General features: G+C 34.0%; 1 protein-coding gene across 1 annotated transcript; it reads right to left on the bottom strand.

Annotated features, from left to right (window-relative positions):
* Positions 1–21,909: 21,909 nt before the first annotated feature.
* LOC107875944 (beta-glucosidase BoGH3B) lies at positions 21,910–27,123 on the bottom strand. Its single transcript, XM_016722857.2, has 9 exons — positions 26,540–27,123; positions 25,436–25,640; positions 24,816–24,906; positions 24,585–24,730; positions 24,172–24,415; positions 23,802–23,906; positions 23,538–23,720; positions 23,235–23,439; positions 21,910–22,608 (listed from the first exon to the last, which is right to left on the bottom strand). Exons 1-9 carry the CDS (start codon positions 26,748–26,750, stop codon positions 22,121–22,123), a joined length of 1,878 nt encoding a protein of 625 aa, XP_016578343.1. The 5' UTR covers positions 26,751–27,123; the 3' UTR covers positions 21,910–22,120.
* Between the last annotated feature and the right edge of the window lie 518 nt (positions 27,124–27,641).

Genomic DNA, 27,641 nt, shown 5'->3' with positions numbered 1-27,641 from the left:
ATAAATATTGTACAACTCTAATGAATAAAGACATACTTTTGTAGTATCTAAACTTTCAATACCTACTTAGTACAAGTAGACCGAATTCATACCTACTGCGCCCTTTCGGTGCAGGTCCTAGCTCGAGTGCACCCCAACTTGCTTAACTCGGACGATTGTTGGAGCTTCCAAGATAGCGGTTGGACATTCATGCTTCCGGAGTTCACCTTTATCTTTCTATAGTACTTATGTATTTATTAGTATTGAGAGACATATATTATTCCTTTGTGGTTATTTTTTTTATGTATTTAACTTCTGGATTGTATTAATATTCTTACACTATTGACACCTGATTTTGGGCATGATTGGTATTTTGGATAAGTTTTTTCCGCATTGTTGTGATTACTTGTATGGTTCGACTTCGTTCTACAAGCCTTACTTTGAGGTATTTTTGTCCTTTCCTCGTTTTGTATCAGTTTGGGGGATAGGCTTACTTGTCAAGGTACGTTGCGACAATTGTCATTATGATCCTCATTTTTGGATCGTGACAGAATTATTCTATATTAATTGATAAATGAGATTGAGAAGAAAATGATCATGTCCTACTTATTTATTAGTTAAAGTGGTTTTAAAAGACAAGAAACAATAATATAGTTCGTTAAAAGTGATGGAGTGAGTTTTATCAGGAATAGAGTGCTTTTAAAAGAAAAGAAATAATATCTTTAATAGGCAAAAGACATTTTGACCCATTAAGTAGTAACTACGTATTTTTAGATCACACTATTAATATTAGGGGTGTTTTTTTGGACTAAACTATTAATTAAAGTTTTTAATTTAATTTTGCATAACTTAACGACATTTTTAATCTTTCCTTCATAAAAAGTTAACATTCTTTACATATTCATATTAGCCTTCTCTTTAATTAAAAAGAAAATGTAATGAACTAATTTCTATAATTCCTTAATTTGCCCCTAAAATTGACTAAGCTTACCAATGCGTATAAGGCAAATAATATAATCCGCAACCTAAAAAGAGACAAGATATCCACAAAAAGTCACACTACAAATCAATTATTAAGCTTCAGGTGGGATTGGTCTTTTAAGTCTTAACTCTTACCAAATGACCAACATGGATTGTGATACAGTGGATTGGGTTGTTTCACTCTTAATCAGAGGTTTAGGGTTCGACCTTGGGTACGGAGAATACTCTATTGGGAGCGCTGCCACCTTAATGGGCCCTACAATGCGCGATCCAAATTAATCGAGGCTCCAATATGAACACTAAACACCAGATGAAAAACCAAAAAAAAACAAAAACTCTTACCAAATGAATGTAGACCAAAAAAAAAACAAAGAAATGCAAGGAAAAGGCAATAACTCCACGTATAGCAGTTTTGCAGCTTCACCTCATGATACCCCTGTAGCTGTGAGGACGATGAAAATTAAGGACTCTCACTTATATTAAATGCTAGTTCCACTCACGTTTGTGCTAAGTCAGGATCCAAATTCAAGATGCAAAGATAGAATATTAATTTATATTAGATTTTTTATCTTACACTTCCTCTATTTAAAAAAGAATGATTTACTTTGACTTGACACAAAATTTAAAAAAATAAAAAAGACTTTTGAGTCTTGTGGCATTAAATTAAAGTTGTATCAAATGTACCAAAATGCCCTTTAATCTTGTGGTTCTAAACATGCCATGTGGAAAATTGAAATTAAAGTATTGTAAAAAAGGGAAAGGAATCATTCTTTTTTAAACGGACTAAAAAGAAAAATAAGTTATTCTTTTTTAAACGGAGGGAGTAATTAATATTATTTAATGAAATATTAAACATATCTTTCTAATAAGTATTCATAATTATTTAAGTTCATAATCATATAATTGAATAATTTAAATTAGAATATTATTTTTGAGAAATAAAGTATTGTTGGAGAATTAGATATTTTATAACATAACATGATTTAAAGTATATAAATAATTACGAATTGCCGAAAATATAAATAAAAAAATATCGATACTTTTATGAATTAGTTAATATAGATAAAATAAATTTATTTTAATATTTATTAAGTTTTAGTTTTACTCATAATTTCACATGAATTTTTTTTTTGAAAAATTCTTTTTTTTTATTCGTATAGAATTATTTAACATAATAAATATTTCTATGACTTTAAATTTGTTAAAATAATTATAAAATTAATTTAGAGCCTTAACACAAATTAACTTAACAATAATAACTAAGGATATTAAATAATAATTGAATTGTAGCAATACAATACTTATTTAATTGTCATATTTATTATCTTACATTCCCCTTAAAGAACAAATTTTTCATCCCATTTTAATTATTGACTTATTTTTTTCTGTCCACTAAGAAAAATAATAAATACAAGATATTATTTATTAAGTTTTCTATTTAATATTTATATATTTTTTTAAAAAAATTTAGACAATATTTTAACAAAAATTATTGCAAACTTTAATTTTGTATTAAAGGTTATTTTGACATAATTTTTTTGACCTAAAGAGATTTTTTTTTAATAAATAAAAGAAGTTTTAATTAAAAGATAATTTAATAAATAACAAAAATAAATCAATTATAAAAGACCAAGTGGAGATGGTGTTAACAAAAAAAAAGGAGGAGGGAGGGGGGAGGGGGGGGGGGGGTTAAAAATGAAAATATATAAGAAAAAAACGTCATTAATATATTATAAATTTAACATGTGTAGCAACTTTGCTTTATCAAAAAAGTGAAATATCTAAAAAGTCCTTTTGAGGACTATCAAAATGTGTGATTTTTCTTGCATATAAGTATAATATATATAATATTAACTTTCTTTAATTAAGTAAATTCATATAGTGAAATATCTAAAAAGTTCTTGTAACGACTATCAATAAGTGTGATTTTTCTTATATATAAGTATAATATATATAATATTCACTTTTTTTAATTCAGTGAATTCATATATTTTGTGACAAATACTCCCACTTTTTTTTAAACTTATATATAATTTTAACTTTTAACATGTGTAGCAACTTTGTTTTATCAAAGAAGTGAAATATCTAAAAAGTCCTTATAAGGACTATTAAAATGTGTGATTTTTCTTGTATATAAGTATAATATATATAATATTAACTTTCTTTAATGACTTAAGTCATCAATAGCCCCCTAAAGTTCTCCACAAAATTTACTTAGACACCTCAACTTAACCTTAAATCTATTGAACACTCAAACCACTCAAAATGTGTACAAATTAGACATATTTTTTATAATCAGCCACAAGTATAAAATATGTGTATCACACTCACCTAACGTCTCAAAAAAAGATCAATTAAAAAAGGACATGTGGCGGATGAATTAAAAAAATATTAAAAAATTTATGAGTCAAAAAAGAAAAATATTTATAATTTAAATCCAAACCTAACTAACCCCCCGCCCCCCAAATACCACCACCTTAATTCATTGGCTCTCCGCCCGCCAGTGAAACACCTTGACTTTTGCCCCTTAAAAAAATTCTCTAAGTTTGAGTCTTTGGATAACATACAGTTAGAGCATACTAGTCGTATGCTTGGGTACGACTTAGGGCCCCCCTTCTCGTATGTTTATCAGTGAGTTTGATTTGGTTTATGTCCAAGGTACGACTAGGATCATACAAGTTGTATGATAGTATACACGTCATATGTGGTTGGGTCGTATGATGCTCTACACTTAGCTTAGTGGATTCTCCTTGGGGTACTAGTTATAGGATATCACTCGTATGTTAAGATATGAGTTGGTCATGTAGGGTCGTATGTTGACCAGTCTAGGGGTCTAAGGTGAGGCCTAGGGTACGAGATTGGGTATCATTCGTACCTTGGGATATGGATTGAGTAGGATAGGTTGTATCCTCCTGCAAGTAAATTTTCAGTTTTAAGCTAGGGATATTTCAGACATTTTCTACCCCATAAAACCTTATGATCCACGACTTATAAAATTGTTTAGCCCTTAATTTTTCACTTGGACGAGAACAAAACATTCCAAAATCCTCTCTAAACTTCTCTAACAAGATTGGGGCTAGGGTTCATCAAAGAAGCCATCTAGAGTCTTAAAGACTAAGAATTCCTCCGTGAATTATTGAGTATAAGGCATGTGACTCTTTCCTCATTTTTAGTTCATAAACTTCATGTGTTTTAAAGCTTGATTATAATTCATAAATGGTAGTTTTGAAAATCAATGTTGAGGATTTTGATGCATATTGTTGAGTATTGTTTACTTTTAGTTTAAATTGTGTTTATGCATGATTTTGATAATGGTTTGCACATGTGGTGCTTTGTAATTGTGATATAGTAATTGAGTCATGGATTATCCTAAATTGAATATCTTTTACTTTGGTTTTGGTCTTGATAAATGCAATCCCTCAATGTGTTTGTGAAAATGTCTAAGAGAATGATTAGTCACATGATAATGTTATTTTTAACCAAGGCTTGGCTTAATGAATATGAATGGTTGGTAAATGATTTGTAAAAACCTTGTTGGCCATGTAAAGAACTAAATGGTAACCTTGGTAGTTCAATTTGTCAAATAATTTTGAGTCCCTAAACATTAACATGAATTATGTCTTTATTAGGCAATTGGTTCGAGTCCCTAAATTATGAATTGAATAAGTGTCTTCGTTAGACGATGGGTTCGAGTCCCAAGTCAATTGAACGAATAATTGATTAATAATGATCACGGCATATGGTATACTTGCAAGTAGTATTGGTATGACGATACCAGCAAAATGCCTTTGTTAAGTAATTAACTTAATAATTATGTATGTGGAATGATGATTTTAATTGGGCTTAATGGTGGGATGTGTAGCCAGACCGTAAAAGTAGAGTCCGAAGAACTAACACTGAAAAATGTGCTAGTCGGTGCGGATGTATTATGACCGGATGATTTGAGTCCCCAGAATGAATATATGAATGGGAGGTTCGAGTCCCCCTCACTACATATATTGGTGCTTGAGTCACCTTGATTATGCCGGAAGGTTCGAGTCCCCTATTTAGGCATGTACGATTTTGGATTATCTAGTTCATTCAGTTACACGTATTGGGTCCTTCCAGCTAAGAAAGAGTTGGGCCCATATAGCTCGTGGGTGCCTTATTCTAGGACAGTCATGCTACACAACGCAGATTAATGATTTTAAAGTTCATGCTAATCTTGTTCCCTATCTCGACATGGTGTGTATGTATATATATATATATATATATATGTATGTATGTATTGCAATAGTTACATGCATTGATTGACTGGTATTGAACTGTTGACATTATTTTATCCTTATACTGAGTTATATGCTAGCGCTCCAACCGCTAACCGTCTTCGATGTTGTATCCCCTTGCGATGCAAGTGTTGGTCATACTACACCTTTGACTTAGAGATTTGGACTTCAGATACAGCTTGTGTTGACTTGAAGTGGTGAGCTTCCATACTTCAGAAGACTCTATTTCTTGTTTTGAATTCTTATGTTTTTCATTGGTTCATTTTTGAACATCGGTCTTGGCCATGATCGGGGGCATGTCCCGATCGAATATTATTTTACATTCGAATAAAGACTTTGTGGAACTGCTATGGACTGGTATGGATCGGTATTGGTGTTAGCCTTAGTATTGGCATTGGTGTTGGGGCTGATACTATATTACTACAGTTATGATTGTTCTATCCTATCATATTATGTTATGGAATGATTTGGTTATGGACTTGGTTATTATTTCGATTTTGGTTATGGATGTTTGGTTGGTACCGAACGGTCGGACTCGATTGGATTGGTCACGATTGTGAACCTACCCTAGGTTTTAGTGTTGTTAAACACGCTATCTTGCTATATGTTCGAAATTCATCGACTCAGGGTACATGCTTGGTTGGTTGACTTGGGAAACGGGGTGATCTCCGATCCTTGTTCGGCGTGAGATGCCCATTACGACAAGACTCTGATTTGGGTCGTGTCATCCTGCCTCTATTGCCACCTTCATTCATCACCCCCACCCCTATCACTGTCACCTTTTTTTCATCGATCGGAGCTATCTTTTCCATTTCAAGCTCAACAATAGCATAAAATTTCAACACAAAAATCACTAAAAAATTCATTGAGCAAGCCCACAAAAAGTACCAATCTTTAACATAAAAAATGACAAATTATCTATTGTCAATTGACAAAATTGACAAATTATGAAAATTAAAGAATTGGTGTTTTCATCTAATAATCAAGAAACAAATTGAGTTGGAAAAAGTAAAGCTTTTAACAATACCTAAGTGTGAATCCTCCATCTTTCTTTCCTTATCTCTTTTTTTCTTTCCCCTTTAAAATTGTGGTCTTTTTAAGAATATGTTCCTTTTTTCATTTTGTTTTAGATTTATTCTTTATCTTCTTTTTCTTTCTTTTTTAGTTTTTGTTTAGTTGGAAGAAGATTTTTTAAAATAATGGGACATGTGGGGGGTGGGAATATAAGATTTGGATAGTGATCTTTATTTTTTCCGACAAAGATGGTGGCATATGATTGTTCTTCATCTTGAAGAAGATAACGAAAAAAAAAAAAGAAAATGGTGGCATTAAAATGAAGAAGATAACGAAAAAAAAAGGAGAAAATTTGTTCATCTTCTATTTCTTTCTTTTTTAGTTTTTGTTTATTTGGGAAGAAATTGTTTTAGAATAATGGAAGGAGTAGGTGTGGGGATATAAGATTTGGATAGTGATCTCTATTTTTTTCGGTAAAGATGATTTTTCAGCTTGAAAAGAAATAAAATGGAGAAAACAGCGAAAAAAAAGAAAATTTGGTAAAAAAACATCTCTCACGCGCCACTTTGCAGTGTATTGCATTCATTGAGTCATGTCAGCAAAAAGTGTTCAAGTAATTCCCATTTGAAGTTATTGAGGTGCTTAATAGATATAAAGTTGAGTTGATGTATCTAAGTAAATTTTATGGACAATTTTAAGATGCTATTGATAACTTAAACCCTCATTTAATTAGGTAAATTCATATATTTTGTGATAGATACTCCCACTTTTCTTTTAATTTATTATTATTTTTTTTAATTATTTTGTTTTCTTCCCCAATGCAGTTATTCACCATTGCAGCCCATAACTTCCTCCATTTTTGGGTTACGATTTCAGAAATTTAAAGAAACAAAATTCAGAAATTAGTACACCTTACATTAAATTGACTATTTAGCAAATCAATTTCCTTTCATGTTTATTTAATGAACAGGGTTGATCGAGCAGTCACTGAAAAATAAAATTCCAATCAATAATGAAAATCACAATTATGAAATCCGTCCAAAAATACGAAATCTTCTGTTGTTGCATATCGTATCTCATCTTCGTTGGTGAATCAAATTGTCAAAGTTTCAGAGAAAATTCACATTGAAGTTTGTGCAAGTTTTAAGTGAAATTGTGGAAGATGATATGACGAGTGACGAACAAATTGTCACAGTCGATGTAGATCGTGATGAATAATTGGTTTTACAAAAAAGAATGAAAAAAATAAAAAGAACAGTTGAAAAAACAACAAAAAGAATGAAAAATAATTATTTAAAGCTTGATCAATTGCTAATATGCTGCTGATATGGTGGAAAGTGTAAAACACAGCCTATAAAATTGGTTTTATATTTTTGAGCAGGTATTAATTTCACTTAAAATTGTTGAAGGAGATATTTAAATATCCATTGAGTCTTTTCTCTAATTTTATTTATATATTTCTACTGTCATATACATGATTTTATATACATAGGTGATTGTGGAGTATAATTATCTAAATTTCATGAAAAATCTGGTATTATACATTATACAAAATCATATATTTTACATAAAGGGTGTTTTTGCTATGAAGGAAAATGTTTTTATGAAAAATAAGTTATTTTTTCACTTATTCTAATGTTTGATTGATGAATAATTTTATTTTTTAAAATATATTTTAGTGTTTAGCTAAAGAAAAGAAAATACTTTTTAGAAAAATAAGTTTTGATCTCAGAAAATAATTTTCTTAGGGTGTGTTCGATATGGAGTACGGAGAACATTTTCTAGAAAAATAAGTTGTTTTGTTACTTATATTCTTGTGTTCATTATGCAAGTAAGAAATTTTTTCTAGAAGTATTTATATATATTTTACAAAAAAACAATGAAAATGAATAGGACAAGAAGGGTGGAGTGGGGAAGGAAGGGGGAGGGTGGGGCAGTAAAAAAATTTTAAAAAATAAATTTAAAAAATTTAATCTTCGGTGGTAGAGTTAGGGGTTGGGGTAACAAAAAAGTTTAAATTTTTTTTTTTTTAAAATAAATAATTTTTTGGAGGTGGTAGGGGGTGGGGGTCGAAGTAGGAATGAGCTAAGAAAAAAATTGAAATATTTTTTTTTTTGAGCGATGGGGATGAGTGATTTTGAGATTTGTATAAATATTTCAACTTGAGAGAAGGGTTGAAAAAGATTTTTAAAAAATATTTTTCTCTCGTTTTCCTTAAATTTGAGGAAAATAAATTAATTTAAAAAATATTTCCAAAATATTTAAGGCAACCAAACATTAAAAAATTAAAAAACAAACACACCCATGGAGAAAGAATCATAGACATAATATTGTAAATTACAATAATTATTCTAAGATCTTGGTAGATTAGATTTCAATATGATAAATATCTTTTTGAAATCCTCTCACTCTCAGCCAACATTCTCTTTCACTGTTTTTCACACTCACTATTGCCTTGGTATTTCACTTTTCAATTGTAATTTGAATTCACTAAATATAATATACATTAAAGTTGTGTTGAAAAATTTCTGTGGTTAACATGTTAATCCGCATCAATAATCAAATATTGTACTACAAAAAGGGCGCTGTCTATGCGTTTAGTAAACTAGTTTAGGTGTACGCGCTTCACGTGTACTTCATTTTATTGAGTTCAAACGTTACACTAAATAAGATATTTGATTAAATAATAAAGATGAATATAATAATTAAATTCAACATCTTTTGGAGAATTTATTTAATTAAACCTAACTTTTATCAAAAAAATTTGTGAAAGTCAATCGACATTCATTTACCACCTGTAAACTGCAACAAAACAATACGATGATAGAAACATCAAAACAATATAATTAAATCTAATCTTTACACAAAAAAATTCTCAAAGACGTCTGACACTCATCTATCACTTGTAAACTATAACAAAATAATATGATAATAGAAATATCAAAATATTACAACTAAACTCTACCTTTACACCAAAAAAAAATTCAAAACAGAGATATAAAAATAATACAATTAACCTAACCTTTACCTAAAAAAATTCCTCAAAGTCGACTGATATTCATCTACCACCTCTAAATAAACTATAACAAAATAATGCAATAGTGATAACAAAACTTTAATTTTGATAAAAATAATTCTTGTCTGAGCGAAAATTTTTACCCTAAAGAATGACTTGAATAAAAACAAAGAAGATATATATATACACACACCTTAAATTCTATTATGTTGACAAAAATAGTGAAGAATTTGAAGGTTAGAAATTAAGCATCCACCAATCTACACATGCAGTCGAATCAAGTTAGATAAGAATCAATCGTATTTTTCCAATAAGTAAACCGATTTCTTCGATAGCTTAACGTGCATCTTAATATTTATATAAGTATTTTTTTTAATAGAATCCTATTTTAGGAGTATTTTTTTCAAATTACTTTTCTATGGTCTTCATACTTTTAATTATAGATAAATTAGCCTTTGTGATTTTTTTTTTTCTATGTTTTGTTTTGTTTTTCTTTTTTCTTTTTTTCTTTTTTTCTTTCTTTTTTTTTTTCCTTTTTTTCCTCCACACGTTTTCTTTCTTCCTTTTCAATTCAATTTAGTTTTCTTTCCATTTATGTATTTTCCTTTTTTGTTCTCTTTTTTGCTTTGGATGTTTTTTTATTTGTTTTTTTCAATTCAAATCAACATTATTTTTCATTTATTTAATTTATTAATAAATTACATATAAGGTGAGATTTAGAACTTTTTTCCTAACTCAAATAAAGATTTTAATTAATTTCAAAGTTTTAATATTAATAATAACTAAATAATAATTTGAGGAAAATAGTGAAAAGATGATTTTATCTACAGAAAAGACTTTTAAGAAAGGACAAAAAATTTAAATCATTTTTTTTAAGGATCTTCACACTTTCAATGTATTATAAATAATTGTTGAAACATTTGTAATGTATCCGGTTGGCTGTGAATTCTAGCCAAGATCTTAAGATATGAAGAAAATTTAGAGAATTGAAGGAAATTGTACTTCTGTTTTCTTTACTTTTGTATTCTGTACATATATTTATACAGCTGAAAAAGAGTCCAATTATAATTAAACTATACATCTACCTATTTTCCTATTAGTTGACAACAACTCATATATATCTAATTAAATAAAAAATAAAATAAAAGAAGAAAAATATATTTACAAAAAAGAATTGTGCAACTTTTCTTTACGTGGGATCTTCTACACGTGACTTTTTAATTTGTATCATGTTCCTCAATTTATTTTCTCTGCTCAACATATTCATTTCTTCTTCTGTTCTTCTTCACTGTAGTCTTCTTTGAGCTTTGAAATTTCAACACCATCCTTCAAGTTGGAGGAAAAACCAGAGACACCCAACTTGCGAAGGATGAAAAAATGTGAAGGCCCTGACAAGAGTTTGGTGGAGAGATCTGCAAATTGAGCGGATGAAGGAACAAATGATAAAGAAATTAGTCCAACAAGGTATTGTTGTCGAACAAAGTGACAATTGATCTCCACATGTTTGGTCCGTTCATGAAAGATCGGATTTTTTACGATGTGGATGACAAATTGACTGTCCGAGTGAAAAGTAATTGGGAGAGATGGAGTAATAGAAAGATCAAGATGAAATCTTACTAACCAGGTTAGTTCACCAACAACACGCCTCATAGATCAATATTCTTCCTCGGTAGAAGAGAAAGAAATAGAATATTGCTTCTTAAATTTTCATGAAATAGGTGATCCCCCAAGAGTAATGAAATAGCCAGAAACAGAGCGTCGGAAATTGAGACAGGATACTCAATCGAAATTGCAGAAAGCCAGGAGCTCAATCGAAGGTGAAATTGAGAAAAATAAACCTTGGCCAGGAGCTAATTTGAGGCACCGAATAACTCTTGAGTGTTGTCAAAAGATGAGGAAGTCTTGGCTGCTGCATATACTGGCTCAAATGTTTCACAACAAAAGATAAATATGGCCTGGTATGAGTGAGAATATTTAATTTACCTAATAGTCGTCGATAAATTGTTGGGTCGGCTAATAACTTACCTTCTTCCGTCTTTAATTTTTATGAAGGATCCAAAGGAGAAGAAACATGAGCTGATTTTTGAGAATCAAATTCATCCAGCAATTCTAAGGTAAATTTTCTTTGACTAAGAATAAGTCCATGATTTTCCCTGATAACCTCTATTCCCAAAAAATAATACACCTCTCCGAGGTCGTTGATTTTAAATTCATCATTGAGAAATGACTTAAGAGCATTGAGTTCAACAGGATCATTGTCGGTTAATAAAATATCACCGACATAAACAACAAGTGAAATAGAATTCTCTGTATGTTTGAAAAATAAAGAATAGTCATTCAAAGAAGAACAATAACCTTTGAAGTTGAGCGCAGCTATGAGCCTAGCATACCACTGCCTCGAGGCTTGTTTTAAACTATAAAGCGATTTTCTAAGCCTGCAAATGAGATTAGGATTAGTAGGTTGCATTCTGGGGGGAAATTTCATGTAAAAATACTCTTGTAGTTCTCCATGTAAAAACGCATTGTTTACGTCTAATTGACAAATCCCCCAATTCATCTTAACGGCTACTGAAAACAAACATCTTATGGTAGTCATCTTAACAACAGGGGAATAAGTCTCAGTATAATTGATTCCTTCTCTTTGAATATCTTCTCTTATAACAAGTCTAGCCTTAAGTTTCTCAACGGATCCATTAGACTTATGCTTGACTTTGTAAACCCATTTTCAAAGAAGAGCTCTATGTCCCACTGGTAAGTCCATAACCTTCCAAGTGTGATTAGAAATCAATGCTTCAAACTCACTTTTCATAGCTTCCTGCCAACCGTGATGCGTAGAAGCTTCTACATAACTAAAAGGTTCCTTAATAGTAGAAATTGAGTTTAACATTTGTTGATTAGTAATGGATAGGGCAGAGGAGGGAAAAATAGGAGTTTGAATAGGAGCTTCAAAACAAGTATCAGTAAGTACAGTAAAATATACTGCATTACAGATAAAATCTTTTAGATAAGCAGGCTTATGTTGAGTCCTTCCTGATCTAGTGACTTTAGAAGCTGAATGATGGAGTAAAGAAGTAGGTGTTAGCCCATATGTTATTGGGCCTTTAGTTTATGGACCTTTAGGTTATTGGCTATGTATATATATAGCCTATTTTTGTTTTAGTTAGTTTTTATGCTTTTCAGATTATATTGTAAACCTTAGCCTTTCTTTCTTTCAATAAAGTTCTATTAATATGGTATCAGAGCTAGTTTGATCCATGTCCTTTGATTTGTTGGTTGAAGATTTTGTAGCAGGCACCTACTGCGCGGATCGAACTCCGCGGTGAGTTCGTTGGGGGGTACGGGGGGCAGCGCGCCCCCGTCCGGGGTTCGGGGCGGAGCCCCGAATTTTTGAGGTGCTGCTGTATTCGTTTGCTGTCTGGTATTGTTCGTCTTTCGTTCTTTTGCTTGCTGCCATTGTTGTTCGTTCGGAATTGTTCAACCTAGGGTTTTGCATCTTTTTGTTTTTTTGAATTGTTTGTGTGTTGCTGTGTTTACAATGACTGGAAAGGATGATTCTCTCCAGTCCATTAGTACTCAATTAGATGGTAAGAACTATGCCTATTGGAGTTATGTCATGAAGAATTTTCTTCGTGGGAAGAATATGTGGGGTTATATCACTGGAGTAAAACTAAGACCTATCGATGATAAAACTGAAAATTTTGATTTGTTGGTGGACTTATGGGAAACTAATAACTCCAAGATTATCACTTGGATCAACAATTCTGTAACTCAGTCAATTGGTATGCAATTGGCTAAGTATGACACAGCAAAGGAGGTCTGGGATCATTTGGAAAGACTGTACACTCAGTCTAATTTTGCTAAGCAGTACCAGTTGGAGTATGATATCCGTGCTCTTCAACAGCATGATCTCAGTATTCAAGATTTTTATGCTGCCATGTCGGATTTGTGGGATCAATTGGCACTTACTGAATCTGCAGAGTTAAAAGGTTTTGGGCCGTACATTGCTAGACGAGAAGAGCAACGCTTGGTTCAGTTTTTGATGGCACTACGTTCTGACTTTGAGGGCCTACGTGGAACAATCCTTCATCGATCTCCCCTCCCTACTGTTGATTCTGTGGTTCATGAACTGATTGCAGAGGAGACTCGTATCAAGTCTCAAGTGGATAAAGGGTCTAAAGTAACTACTACTCCTGTCGTGTTTGCTGCTTCAACTGATCAGTCTAGGCCACCACGTACTCAGACTCGACAATCTCCTAACGTTGCATTTGATGAGTGTGCATTCTGCAAACAGAAAAATCATTGGAAGGCTCAGTGTCCGTTGTTACTTAACAAGGTCAAACAGCCTCAATCTGGGCAGCAACAGAAATATGGGCAGCAAAAGTCTCCGTCACGCTCCTCTGGTGCTCCTCCATGGTCATCTCGTCCTCCACAGTTCGCTGCTGCTGCACCATCTGTAGATGTTGAGTCTGTTAGCACTATGCCACCTTCTGCGTTGGATCCCCAGGTTTTCGAACAGTTCAGACAGTTCTTCGTTTCTAATCCTACGGCCATGTCAGCATCTATGTCTCATTCGGGTTCAGTTTCTTCTAGTACCTCAGGTATTCCTTCCTCCTTGTGGATATTGGATTCTGGTGCGTCTCATCACATGTCCCCTCATTTGTCATCGTTTGGTTCTTTGTCACCCATTTCACCAATCTCTGTTATGTCCGCGAGTGCTGTACCTATGTCAGTCGAGGGTGTTGGTTCTGTTACTACCCCTCACATTGTCCTCTCTGATGTTTATTACATTCCCAAACTTGCTTTAAATCTTGTTTCGGTCAGTCAGTTGTGTAAGGCTGGTAATTGGGTGTTTTTTTCTGATTCTGTTTGTGTTATACAGGACCAACACACTCAGAGGGTGATTGGGACCGGCCATAGGTTGGGGGAACTCTATGTCTTGGAGAATCTCAAAGTGTCTGCAGTTGCTGCCTCTAGCATAGATTTATTTTCTTTTCGTTTGAGTCCTTTGTCTTCTCAGTTTTATCTTTGGCATTCCAGATTAGGACATGTGTCAGTTTCACGTTTACGTTTTTTGGTCTCTAGTGGTGCTTTGGGTCATGTGAACACTAGTGATATTTCAGATTGTAGTGGTTGTAAACTGGCAAAATTTTCTGCCTTACCGTTTAATAAAAGTGTGTCTTATTCTGTTGCTCCTTTTGATATTATTCATTCTGATGTATGGGGACCAGCGCCAGTATCCACTAAGGGTGGATCGACCTATTATGTTTCGTTTATAGATGACTATACTCGTTATACCTGGGTGTATCTTATGAAACGCAGATCTGATTTCTTTGGCATTTACAACAACTTTAGAGCCCTTGTTAAAACACAACATTCGGCTGTGATAAAGTGTTTCAGGTGTGACTTAGGGGGTGAATATACCTCTAATGACTTCACTCAGTTACTTGCCTCTGATGGTACCATACACCAGTCATCGTGTACCGACACTCCTGAGCAGAACGGTCTGGCAGAAAGAAAACATCGTCATATTGTTGAGACAACACGCTCTTTACTTTTGTCTGCAGAGGTTCCTAGTATTTTTTGGGGAGAAGCAGTCCTAACTGCTGTATATGTGATTAATCGTATTCCTACTGCATTGACTTCAGGGATGTCTCCGTTTGAGAAACTATATGGTCAACCGCCGAATTATTCTGCATTACGAGTTTTTGGATGTACTTGCTTTGTTCTTCGTCCTCATGTTGAACGAAATAAGTTAGGGTCAAAATCAGCTATATGTGTGTTTCTGGGGTATGGTATTGGACAAAAAGGATATCGTTGCTATGATCCTGTAAGTCAGAAATTATATGTTTCACGACATGTCACTTTTTTGGAACATATTCCTTTTTATTCCATTCCAGCTAAAACCCATGATGTGACAAAGTCAGATATTCGGCTTATTGATCCCTTTGGGATTGACATAGAGGTTCCAGTTCCGGATCCATCCATGCCTTCTGGTGTGCCACCTGATAGTGCTTCAGCCTCGCCTGTGCCTGAGTCTGCTCCTTCGACTGTTGAGACTGGAGACCCACCACCTCTGAGGAGGTCTACTCGACCTTGTAAGTCCACCAAACTGCCAGATTTTTCCTATTCTACATATTCAGCCTCATTTGCTTCCTTTATTGCAAACATACATCATTTGTCTGAACCTGAGTCGTATAGAGAGACTGTGTCTGATCCTCTTTGGCAGAATGCTATGGCTGAGGAACTTGCTGCTCTTCATCATACACATACATGGGATTTGGTTACTCTCCCACCTGGTAAGCATGCGATTGGTTGTCGATGGGTGTATAAGATAAAAACAAAATCTGATGGGTCTGTTGAGCGATACAAGGCAAGACTTGTGGCAAAAGGGTACTCACAACAATATGGTATGGATTATGAGGAGACTTTTTCCCCCGTAGCAAAGATGACGACTGTTCGCACTATGATTGCTGTTGCATCCGTTCGACAGTGGAAGATATTTCAGATGGATGTCAAGAATGCTTTTCTGAATGGTGATCTCCACGAGGAAGTTTATATGACTCCTCCCCCAGGTATTGACCACCAGCCAGGTGAAGTTTGTCGGCTTCGAAAAGCTTTATACGGTCTCAAACAAGCCCCTCGTGCTTGGTTTGAGAAATTCTCCACTGTTATTACTTCCCTTGGATTTGTCCCGAGTAACCATGATTCAGCATTGTTTGTTAGATGTACAAGTGCAGGGCGAATTCTATTGTCCTTATATGTAGATGATATGATTATTACTGGTGATGATCATAGTGGTATTGAGTTATTGAAGCATGATTTGGCTCATCGATTTGCAATGAAGGACTTGGGCTTGCTGCGTTATTTTCTGGGTATTGAGGTGGCTCAGTCTAAGAAAGGGTATCTTCTTTCTCAGACTAAGTATATATCTGACTTGTTTACACGGGCGCGTCTTTCTGACAACAGGACTGTAGATACTCCCCTTGAAACCAATGCACGTTACTCTCCTAGTGATGGTGTTCCATTATCAGATCCGAGTCTTTATCGGACTATTGTGGGTAGTTTGGTTTATCTTACGGTTACTCGTCCAGATATAGCACATGCAGTTCATGTTGTTAGCCAGTTTGTTACTGCTCCTACTTCTGTTCACTGGGGAGCTGTACTTCGTATTCTAAGGTATCTTCGTGGCACTCAGTTTCAGAATCTCTTGTTTCCCTCGACGTCATCTCTCGAGTTGCGAGCCTATAGTGATGCTGATTGGGATGGAGATCGCAATGATCGTAAATCCACCACTGGTTTTTGTGTGTTTCTTGGAGACTCTTTAATCTCGTGGAAGAGCAAGAAACAAGATGTTGTCTCTAGATCTTCCACGGAGGCTGAGTATCGTGCTATGGCTGTGACTACATGTGAGATTATTTGGTTACGTTGGCTTCTTGCAGATATGGGGGTTCACATTTCTATGCCTACTCCCCTGCATTGTGATAACAAAAGTGCGGTACAAATTGCAAAGAATTCTGTCTTCCATGAGCGTACGAAGCACATTGAGATTGATTGTCACTTCACCCGTCATCATTTACAGCTCGGGACCATATCGCTTCCTTTTGTTCCATCGTCTTTGCAGATTGCTGACCTTTTTACGAAGGCTCAGTCGGCGTCTCGATTTCGTTTTTTGTGTGACAAACTCTCAATGCTTATTGCTGTTGCATTGTGAGTTTGAGGGGGGATGTTAGCCCATATGTTATTGGGCCTTTAGTTTATGGACCTTTAGGTTATTGGCTATGTATATATATAGCCTACTTTTGTTTTAGTTAGTTTTTATGCTTTTCAGATTATATTGTAAACCTTAGCCTTTCTTTCTTTCAATAAAGTTCTATTAACAGTAGGAATAGTATCGGTGTGTGAACTAGGAAGAAGTGGAGTTGTAGGAGAAAGAGAACTAGGAGTTGCATTCCCCAGCGACGATAGAGTAGGACTAGAAGATGAAGTATGAACAAGAGATGAATTCAGTGGTTCAAGGCCCTTTGCAGGAGGTTTTAAAGGAGAAATTGGCGTGGTAATAGGATCGCTAGTATAGTGAAAATAATTAGAATTTTGTGGGAAAATAGGAATAGAAGAAGATGGAGAAGAATAGGGAAATATATTCTCATGAAAAACTACATCCCTTGAATAAATAATTTTTCTTGTAAGAAGACTCATGACTTTATATATCCCATTTTTCCAGTAGGGTATCTCAAAAATATACCTTTGACAGCTCTAGGTTCCAATTTTTCCCTATGAGCGGAAAAAGTTGAAACATAATATAAACATCCAAAAGTTCTTAAAAAATTAAAGGATGGTTTAGTTTTGTGAAGCACTTCGTAAGGAGTGGTGGATTTTAGTACTCTTGATGGAAATCTGTTTATTAAAATAGTAGAAGTAAGAAGACAATTTTTCCAGCAAGAAGTAGGGACTTGTGATTGATGCATAAGAGCCCTACATGTTTCCAATAGGTGTCTATGCTTTCTTCCTACTATTCCATTTGTTGGGGAGTTACGACACAAGAAGTTTGATGTAAAATTCCTTGAGTTTTGAAGAAGTCTGAAATGATGGAACTAGTACCTAATTCTAAAGCATTATCAAATATGATTATTTTAACTTTAGTATTGAACTATTTTTCTACCATACTAAAAAAGTGTTTTAGAATGGGAAAAACATTACTCTTGGAAGTCAAAAGAAATGTCCAAGTTCCTTTACGAAAATCATCAACTATAGTAAGAAAATATTTGAAACCATCGTATGTGCTAGTTTTATATGAACCCCATATATCTATGTGAATTAATTCAAAGATTTTGATAGAAATAACGCTTGAAGGAAAAAGTATTTTAGTTTGTCTGGCTATTAGACAAATATCACAAGGTAAATTAGCATGAGATTGAAAATTTCAAATAACTGACTTTATTCTTTTCATTGATGAATAAGATAAGTGGTCTAATCTCTTATGCCACAAATTTAGATCTACCTTAGATCCTAAAACATTACTAGAAAAAGAAGAAACTATTAAATTAGGAAAGATTGTTGAACTTTGTAAAGCTGGAATATTGAAGATGTCTTGAATGCAAGACTTAGGAGTTGTGGAGTTGGACTTGAGCAGATAGAGATCATTATGACTTTCACCAAGAATCAGTGGCCTCTTCATTGAAGGAGCTTGTAAGAAACAACCAGTGGAAGAGAAAAATAGTATGCATTTATATTGAAGGCATAATTTCTCAACATAAAGAAGAATATAATTGAATTTTGAAACAAAAAGAACATTATGTAAAATCAAATTTGGCAAGATTTGAACATTTTCTTTACGAGTAACCTTTACCTTTTGTGAGTCAGGTAGATTTACTGTTAAAGGTGTGACAAAAGGAGTGAGATTAGAAAAAAAAAGAAACATCAAAAGCCTTATGTTCTGATGCCCTGAATCTATGATCCAGGAGTTGAATTTGATATGACTAAAACAAGAAAGAAATTGATAAGCAGGATTAGTTATACCAGAACACGCAACATTGTTGGCAGTAACATCTGAGGGTGTATCCTCTGATTGGCAAATTTTCACTTGTTGGAGAATATGTAGAAGTTGAGTGAACTGTTCTGGTGAGAGCTGCTGATTTTCATTTGTTCCATGTGCATAAAAACCTTGTGAAGGAGGGGGGCTCTGTTATGACTGCATTGCTATGAGTTGCTCCTTGAATTTTCTTGGACCTGGTGAACTTGAAATCTGATAAGCCCACAATCCTGTAGCACTTGTCTATAGTATGTCCCAACTTCTTACAATAAGGACAAACAAGGTTATTCTTCTTTAAATCAACTTTTCCTTTTCCTGTATAATCATGATTTTCATATTTTTGATTCCCTGCAGCCTTATTAACAACCCAAAAAGAGAAAGACTCTAAGATATTGATTATTAACATAACTTTCTCTTTGTTTTTCATCTTGGATTAAAAGTGAGTAAGCCATGCTAACATTAGGAAGAGGATTGGCCATCAATATATTTCCTCTAATGTGAGAATAAGGGTCAATTTTAAACCCATTAAAAATGGATCAATCTTTCATTTTGCATAGACTTAATAATTTTAACTTTTCCTTCACAAGTACAGACACAATCACAACATACATTAGTATTTAAAGTGTCTAGTTCATCCGAAAGTCTTTTGATCTTTGTGAAATAACCTGCTACATCACTAGAACCTTGAACCAAGTCACTTAGTTCTTTTTGCAGGTGGTATAATTTTGCCCCATTTGACTGACCAAATTTGTCTTTCAAGTCTGTCCAAAGGTCTTTGGCAGTCTTGGAATAGATCACACTGTCAGAAATCTCTTTTGAGAGAGAGTTGAGAAGCCAAGATAGGACCATGTCGTTGCATCTACTCCAAAGTTTAAACTCTGGAGCATCAACAGAAGGTGCGACATAAGATCCATCAATGAAACTTAGCTTATTTTTGGTGGATAAGGCAATGAGGACAGACCTACGTCAGCCTCCGTACCTTTTGCCATCAAAAGTAGAATTAACCAAGTTCATGACTGAATAATCTGAAGAATGTAGGTAGTAAAGATTACTGGAATCCATTATTGTGGATTTAGTACTCTTACTTCCAGATGATTCATCAATTTTCATTGGAAAAACAGAAGCGAAAAGACAAAATTAAAAGAAGAACAAGAAATGAAGAGAAACTAAACAACTTCCTCTGATACCATGAAGAAAATAAAGAGAATTGAAGGAAATTATACTTCCATTTTCCTTACTTTTGTATTCTGTACATGTACTTATACAGCTGAAAAAGAGTCCAAGTGTAATCAAACTATACATCTACCTATTTTTCTATTGGTTGATAACAACTCATGTATATCTAATTAAATACAAAATAAAATAAAAGAAGAAAAATATATTTACAAAAAGGAATTGTGAAACTTTTCTTTACGTGGGTTCTTCTACATGTGACTTTAATTTGTATCATGTTCCTCAATTTCTTTTCTTTGCTCAGCATATCCATTTATTCTTCTTCTTCGCTGTAGTCTTCTTTGAGCTTTGAAATTCCAACAAGACATTAGTTGGAGTAGTTGAGATCTTGAGAACCATTATAAAACCCTTTGGAAGCTCTAATGCAATCATCGAGGAATATCATAAGATCGTATATAATAGACTCTTATTATTCAGTTTTTTTCAGACCTCGTATATAACAAGAGCTTTAATGCATCAGGCTACTCTATTACCGTGGATGTATTTGCTATGAAGAAAAATATTTTCTCCACAATATTATTCTAAAAATTATTTTTTAAAAAGCAAGTGACTTAATTTTTTAGTGTTTGAATAAGCCAAAAAAATAAAAAAATTCTCAAGAGTGGGGTGGGAAGTAGGAGTTTGGCGGTGGCGGGGGCTCAGATCAAGGCTGGCTGAAGCATAAACCAGTTAAAACTTATTGCTTTAGGCCCCTTAATTTTGGGGGTCTCAAAATTTTCTAACACTTGAATTGCTTAAGTAAGACGGTCGCTTGTTTTTTTGGTATACTGCTCAGCTCGCAGAGAACACGAGTAGCGCGAATGAACATAAATCTTTTTGATTCATGAATATTCTTCGTTCCTTATCTCCTCATCTTTGTATTTATAATATAAGTCTCAATGAATTCGACGTTTTCAGTTTCTGAGCTTTTCTAGCCACTATAGTTTTCTTTTTTATCTTTTTTGTCTGAAAATAGGTTTGATTTGCTTCACTATGAGAATTTCTACCAATTCTTCTTTTATTTATCAAAGGTCATCCTAATCTATGTCGAGATTACTGCCTTAGCCATGTCTTATCATTTGTATAATGGAGTTCGTCATTTATTTCATGGATTTTTTGCAAATTTTCTTTCTTAGAATGTTTATATTATACTAACTCGTCTCAATTGAATTATGTTATTGTGTTCGAATTTCAATAGTCAAACGAGTTATCCTTTGATCATAATTTTTCATATGTTCTTATAGATATTTTAAATTATTAATTATTGCAACTTATAGTACTTTTAATGTAATTTTCAAATATGTAAATTTTATATGAAAAAAATATGGAGATTTTATATTTAAGCACACAATCAAAGTTTAGAAGTTTGAATTCCAAAAAAAAGAAAAAAGTATCACATAAATTGATTCTTCAATATAGGAGTTTGGGCACACTCTTCGTAGAAGGTGATCTAGACATTTTAGTGCTCTTTAGGTATATTAAACTTTTATTTTACACCAACATAACTTGTGGTGGGATTTACGATCCTTCTTCCTTTAACAAGAGGTCTTGGATATGAGTCATTGAGAATAAAAAATATCTTGTTGACAGAAACGGACCCTACAATGTGTGAGCACCGGGTCCCAACTCAAATATTGGGACATTGTTTGGAAACCAAAAAAAGAAAAGTTTGATTCTGATACCAGACATGGGGTGGAAACCAAACTTCTTTGTTCTTGTTTTTTATGGTAATATTTCACGGTTATTACCAACAACAAAAATAAGATTACAGCATAAAAACATTTTAGGTTTAATTGTTTGGAACCATCCTTTGGGTGTCTTAGTTTTTTTTGATATTAGAGTGTCATGACCCTGCCAATATTTTCAACTTCAGAAGCACACTACCAAAACCTACAACTGAATCAACGTGTATATAAAAGAAACATATTGCATAGCCATATTATTTATATGAACCTCGAGCAATACATTTACAACAAAATGGATAAGAAAATAACACAATACTGGATTTTATGATAAGTTTGCTCTTTCTTTCTTCCTCTTTTGCTTTCTAGTTTACCAAGAGCTCTTAACCATATATTATGAAGCTTTTCTTGAAAAAAATGACTTCATTTGAATCATGTTTTTCTAGTTTCCTTTCACTGCCTGAGTTGTGAGTCCGAATCCGATGGGGAACAAAGGATCATAGTGTGGATCTCCAACGTTCATTGGTAGCTGATCGACTCTCTTGAACCAATTACGTGCGAGTTTGCCAGTGAATCCATAGTCACCAAACAGAACATCAGCAACACCTTGCCCTTCAGTACCAGGAAGCCAAGCAGCCACAAGCGCGTCCATTTTTTCGACATATGGTTCGATCACAACAGGACGACCAGAGATGACAACTACAACACACTTCACTGACCCACAAATGTTTTGTATATTGCTAGGACCAGGATCAAGTATTGTGAGATTTGAGCTATCGCCGTACATCTCAGCATATGTAGGTTCACCAACAACTACAATAGCATAGTCGAAGTTGTTTGACTTCACAAAGTTAGTGTCCGGCTCCTCATTGTATACTACTTGAGTTGTAGGATCAACAGTATTCTTGATAGCCTTTAAGATGGTTGTTCCTGTAAGATTTAGAGATGTGTCAGTTTGACTTCACACATGATGCAGAACAACTTTTTCAGTACTACTTGATCTTAATAATGGTTACTTATCTCGTACAAGACACGTTATGCTACGATCTTGAATCAAAAGAGAGATTTCAAGAAATGGTAGGTCTATTATTCTATCAATAACCGAGAAGGATCTGGTGTATCTTAAGGAAATTGTCTTTTCTTATTGGTTCCTATCAATTATCCACGAAAACAACACACCTACTGTAATCCCACTAGTGAGGTCTGGGAGGGTGGGGTCTATGCAGACCTTACCCCTACCTTTGTGGGGTAGAGAAGTTGTTTCTTGTAGACCCTATTCTATTGGTTCCAATCGACTGGATCAAAAGTAATTATTGAATGAGGTGAGGGATGAGTAGGAAAAGAAATCAATATCGGTTCTACTTCATATAGTTTTATGAAGAGAAACAATCTTTCTTTAGTAGGATTGGCAAAAAGAATGGATTAGATATAGACCCATCCAGTACTGGAACACGTTTGACAAGGTACGTCAAGGCAAATGAAGGATTCATGTAATGTAGTATCTTATTGATGCAGAAAAGTCTTAGTCGAAATGACAGAATAGGAACAAAACATACCAATTGTGAGATTATTGCGAGGAACACCCTGCCATGTAATTGTCCAGCCTCCACACTGGTAACCCAAATTGTCTCCATGAGCTCCAGCAACAAGTATTTTTCGCGCTTTCTTCGGAAGGGGAAGTAATGGTTGCTCAGGTTTCTTTCCATTCTTCAAAAGCACAAGTGATTTCCTTACTGCTTCCCTTGCCAATTCTCTATGTTCCTGTAGAAACATGTTCAAGCATATTAACTCTAATGCGAAAACAAAAAATTGTAACTAAATGAAACATTCTTGTGAGATAGCATATCAGCATTTTGTACCTGACTACCCAAATGTTGTGCCAAGCTAAGATCAGCCAATGGTTCCTCAAAGAGTCCCATGACAAACTTAACCCTTAGTATACGCTTTACAGCATCATCAATTCTGCTCATGGGAATGGCGTTTTTATTCACGAGGTAAGTCAGATTGCCAATAAAATCTGTATAGTTCTCCGGTACCATAATCTATTCATGGACAAAACAGACATAAATGAGCAACTAAAAATTGTACTTAATTAACATATCAACAATCATCAACATACTAACCATGTCAACTCCTGCCATAACACTTGCTTCAACTGAATATGTGTAATTAGCGTTCGGCGGGCTAGTAATCCTGTTAACACCTTCCCAATCTGAAATGACAAAGCCCTGAAATATACAGGCCAAAAGAGCTATATATTTGGATACATCCGTCATTCACCTTAACCTACTGAATGTCAAACCAAATATGCAGAGACAGTTTAAAGATTTTTTACTCTATCAGGTCATCCAAAAGACAGTTACAAGTGATCGTCCACAAAATGTGAGACTATTAACTTGGAAAAAGCTACTAGAAAGGGTAAATAACTCTGATAGTGTAATTTTTTTACATTATCACTGTATTAAGTTAAATCTGTGAGCTAATCATTCTTACCCTGAAGTTGAGTCTCTTCTTAAGGAAACCAGTGAGCAGATGTGTGTTGGCATGCATCCTCACACCGTTCAAGCTCGAGTAAGATGCCATCACTGTTGCGACACCCTTAATGATTGAATCGTAATATGCAGGCATGTGGATGCTAAATAATCCTTTTGAGTCGATTACTGTATTATTTTCATCGATTCCATTCACAGTGCCACCATCTGCCACAAAGTGCTTAGCACAGGCTGCAACCTTTGTCCTTTACCAATTGAATTTACCAATTGAATAGTTCAATTGACCAAAATATGGGAAACAAATACAAACGTCAGTATAGGTTGATTTGGCAGAAATTTCTTAGAAATAAAGCAGATAATCGAAAGAATCTTGAATAGATCATTTGATGAAAAGGAAATAACAAAGATTCATACTTTCCACCGACGAAGGGTGTTCCCTTTCTCATGTTAGCCGGCAAATCTCCCTGTAAACCAGGAATGATCTCTGTCATGCTTCGCACAATGTTAAGATCTTCGCTGTAGCTTTCGTAACAACGACCCCATCTCGGGTTTCTACATATCTACCATAAAAAAAATTATTAGTAAATCAAATATGTAAAAACAACGCACCTTTATGTGCTAGAAGTGTCAGCTATATTAACTTACTGCAATGCATGGAGAAAAAGCATATGGTATTCCAGTTGCTCTAACTTCAAGTGCTGTTGCAGCCCCGATCCGCTTCACAAGATCAGGATCCCTGTGTCAAAATGACCAAAAGTTTGAACTCAGATGGATGAAAACGAAAGGATTCTAGGATTGAACCAAAGCTTCATAGTCCTTCGAAGTCAATTATCATAAAGAAATAAACTAACGTAATTCATTTTTGCAATTATAAGAGATACAACAGAGCATTCAGATATCGATATAGATGAGACTACAAGCCCCATAGAACGTTTTCTCAGGCGTTAACTATTAATGGACAATGGAGGAACATAGGCTACAAGAAGAACATTATGGCATATACTTCCGTTTTTCGGAATTTAGCTAATCTTAATGCCTAGAACAGTTTCTTGATCATAAGTTTTCCAAAGATTGACAAGGAATCAGCTATATTCAAGCATCTTTATACTCTAATCCGAACACAGATTTCCTGTGACACGCTTAATACCTTGTGCGCAGATAGTAATGAAAGCATGAATAACAAAGAAAGCGTCTGAATTTCAAATAACGGCTTATTATTTATATATATATATCGAGAGAGAGTGTCGATCGAGAGAGAGACTTGCCTGGTAACACCAAGCCCAACATTGTGAGGAAAGATTGTAGCTTTGTAGACATTATTATGGCCATGAACTGCATCAATGCCATAAATCATAGGAATACCAAGGCGAGAAGACAGAGCAGCCTTTTGGAACTCATTTACCATATTCACCCAATCCTCAGCTGTGGCATTAGGTTTTGGTACGCTCCCCCCACCACTTAATAAACTCCCTGCCAAAAACATATAGTTGAAGATAAAAAAGATCTTTACACCAATAGCAGGCTGGATTCACTGTTTATCTTTACAAGCCGGTATACATGAATTATATAATATAATCAAAGACTAACCTCCAAATACAAGAAAAGGCCTAAAATAGAAGATTTTTCTAGAAAAATGTTTTACATGAAAATGTCATTTCTGGTATTTGGTTACTAGAAAATGTTTTCCACGTTCATCAAGAGGGAAAAAATGACTCCCCTCACTTCTGAATGAAAGTTATTTTCCTTACAACCATCTTAATTCTTAACTTTGTGACTTGCTTCAACTAATTAAGAGTAATTTTCAAGAAAACATTTTCCGCGGGAAAATGATTTCTGTCACCCTTTCACTTGTTCCCTCTAATTGCAAATGTTGTTAAAAAGAGATCATTTTTTCTTCTGGACATTCTGTGATAAATAAACACAATTTTGAAGAAATATATCTTTTCAAACTATGTTGCTTGGACCCTCAGAAATGTTGCCACACCCGTGTCACATCCTCCAAAAGTGCACTATTTTTCGAGGATTTGGCACGCACCTGTGGTACATTTTTGAAGAGTGCAAGAGACATAGTTTTCAAACACCAAATGAGCAAAAATTTCAAGAATGGTTAATTCATCAATGCACTACTTTAGAGGATCCGACACGTATTTGTTAACATTTTTGAAGAGTTCAAGAGATAGTTTTCAAACATCAAATGGTTACAAATTTCAATAATGACCTCTAAAATTGTACTATTTCAGAGAATCTAATAAGCATCCGTTGACATTTTTGAAGAGTCCGAATGACACAGTTTTCAAAAATCAAATGGGCAAAAATTTCAAGAATGGCCAATTTATAAATCAAAAGGGTAAAAAAAATTTCAAACATACCAATGAAATATTTCTTCATAACTTCAGCAGAGGCAACTTTCCTTTCAATTTGTGTCATCTGACCAATTTTCTCTTCAAGTGTCATTCTTTTCATCAAATCTTTAATTCTAACACCCAATTTCTGTTTTGGATCTTTATATTTCATGTACTCTGCCTCTGTAACCACAGTCAATAATAACATAAACCCCATAATAATTGCAAATCTCCCCATTTTTCCTTTTTTCTTGATACAACCGCAATAATCTTTTTTTCAGGACAATATGATATGAACAAACAAACAATAAAGTTAGTTAAAAAGTAGGATAGGAAACATAAAACAGATGATATTTCAAGAAGTCAATACAACAAAATTGTTGAGATTTTTAATTTTTTTCGAAAAATATTTTTAAAATTTTTTTTGAAAATGGGATAAAATTTGATAGGAAAAAAAAACGTAGAGCTCTTAGTGATGGTTCACATATTATGTGTATGAATTATATGCACATACACGCATATATATATACAGATACAAAATTTGCATGGTAGTGGTTCAACAAAATTTTAGACTAGGGAGTGATTATGAATGGATTATTTGTAACAAACTTAATTTGTATCATGAATGTGTGACACATTTTTATGTCTGCGCCCCTCTCCCCCCCCCCCCGCCCAAAAAAAAAAAAAAGCAAGTTTGTGTTAGTTGACATTTTTCCTGATAAAATTGAAGCAATATAGGCAAAACTATTTGACTATTAATAGGTTCGTTTGGTATGGACAAATAATGCGGCGATCGATAGTGCATATTAGTAATGTGTGGATTGTTATGTATTATAATGAAGGAAATCTGAAAATGCTATGCTGAAATTAATAATGTTTTGTTTGATTCGAGATGACCTTAAAAAGCCTTTAAGTGTTACACTCACGCTCGTAATGACATCCACTTCACTGCATAGCCTCGCACGTCTTGGCCCTTGGACGCTTGCCATGCTCGCGTTATGAGTGTCGTGGACAAGCACCACTGCCAACACTTTCGTAAAACGTAAATAACTTTCTGTACAGGGTTTGAATTGATAAGCAGTTTGATTCTTTTAAAATTGAACTCGAGTACCTTTATTTGGATGAGTAA

The sequence above is a fragment of the Capsicum annuum genome, unplaced genomic scaffold, assembly GCF_002878395.1.
Source record: "Capsicum annuum cultivar UCD-10X-F1 unplaced genomic scaffold, UCD10Xv1.1 ctg1489, whole genome shotgun sequence".
In the NCBI taxonomy this organism is placed as follows: Eukaryota; Viridiplantae; Streptophyta; class Magnoliopsida; order Solanales; family Solanaceae; genus Capsicum; species Capsicum annuum.
The sequence above is the reverse complement of the archived record's forward strand: the minus strand, read 5'-3'. Positions and strand labels throughout refer to the sequence as shown.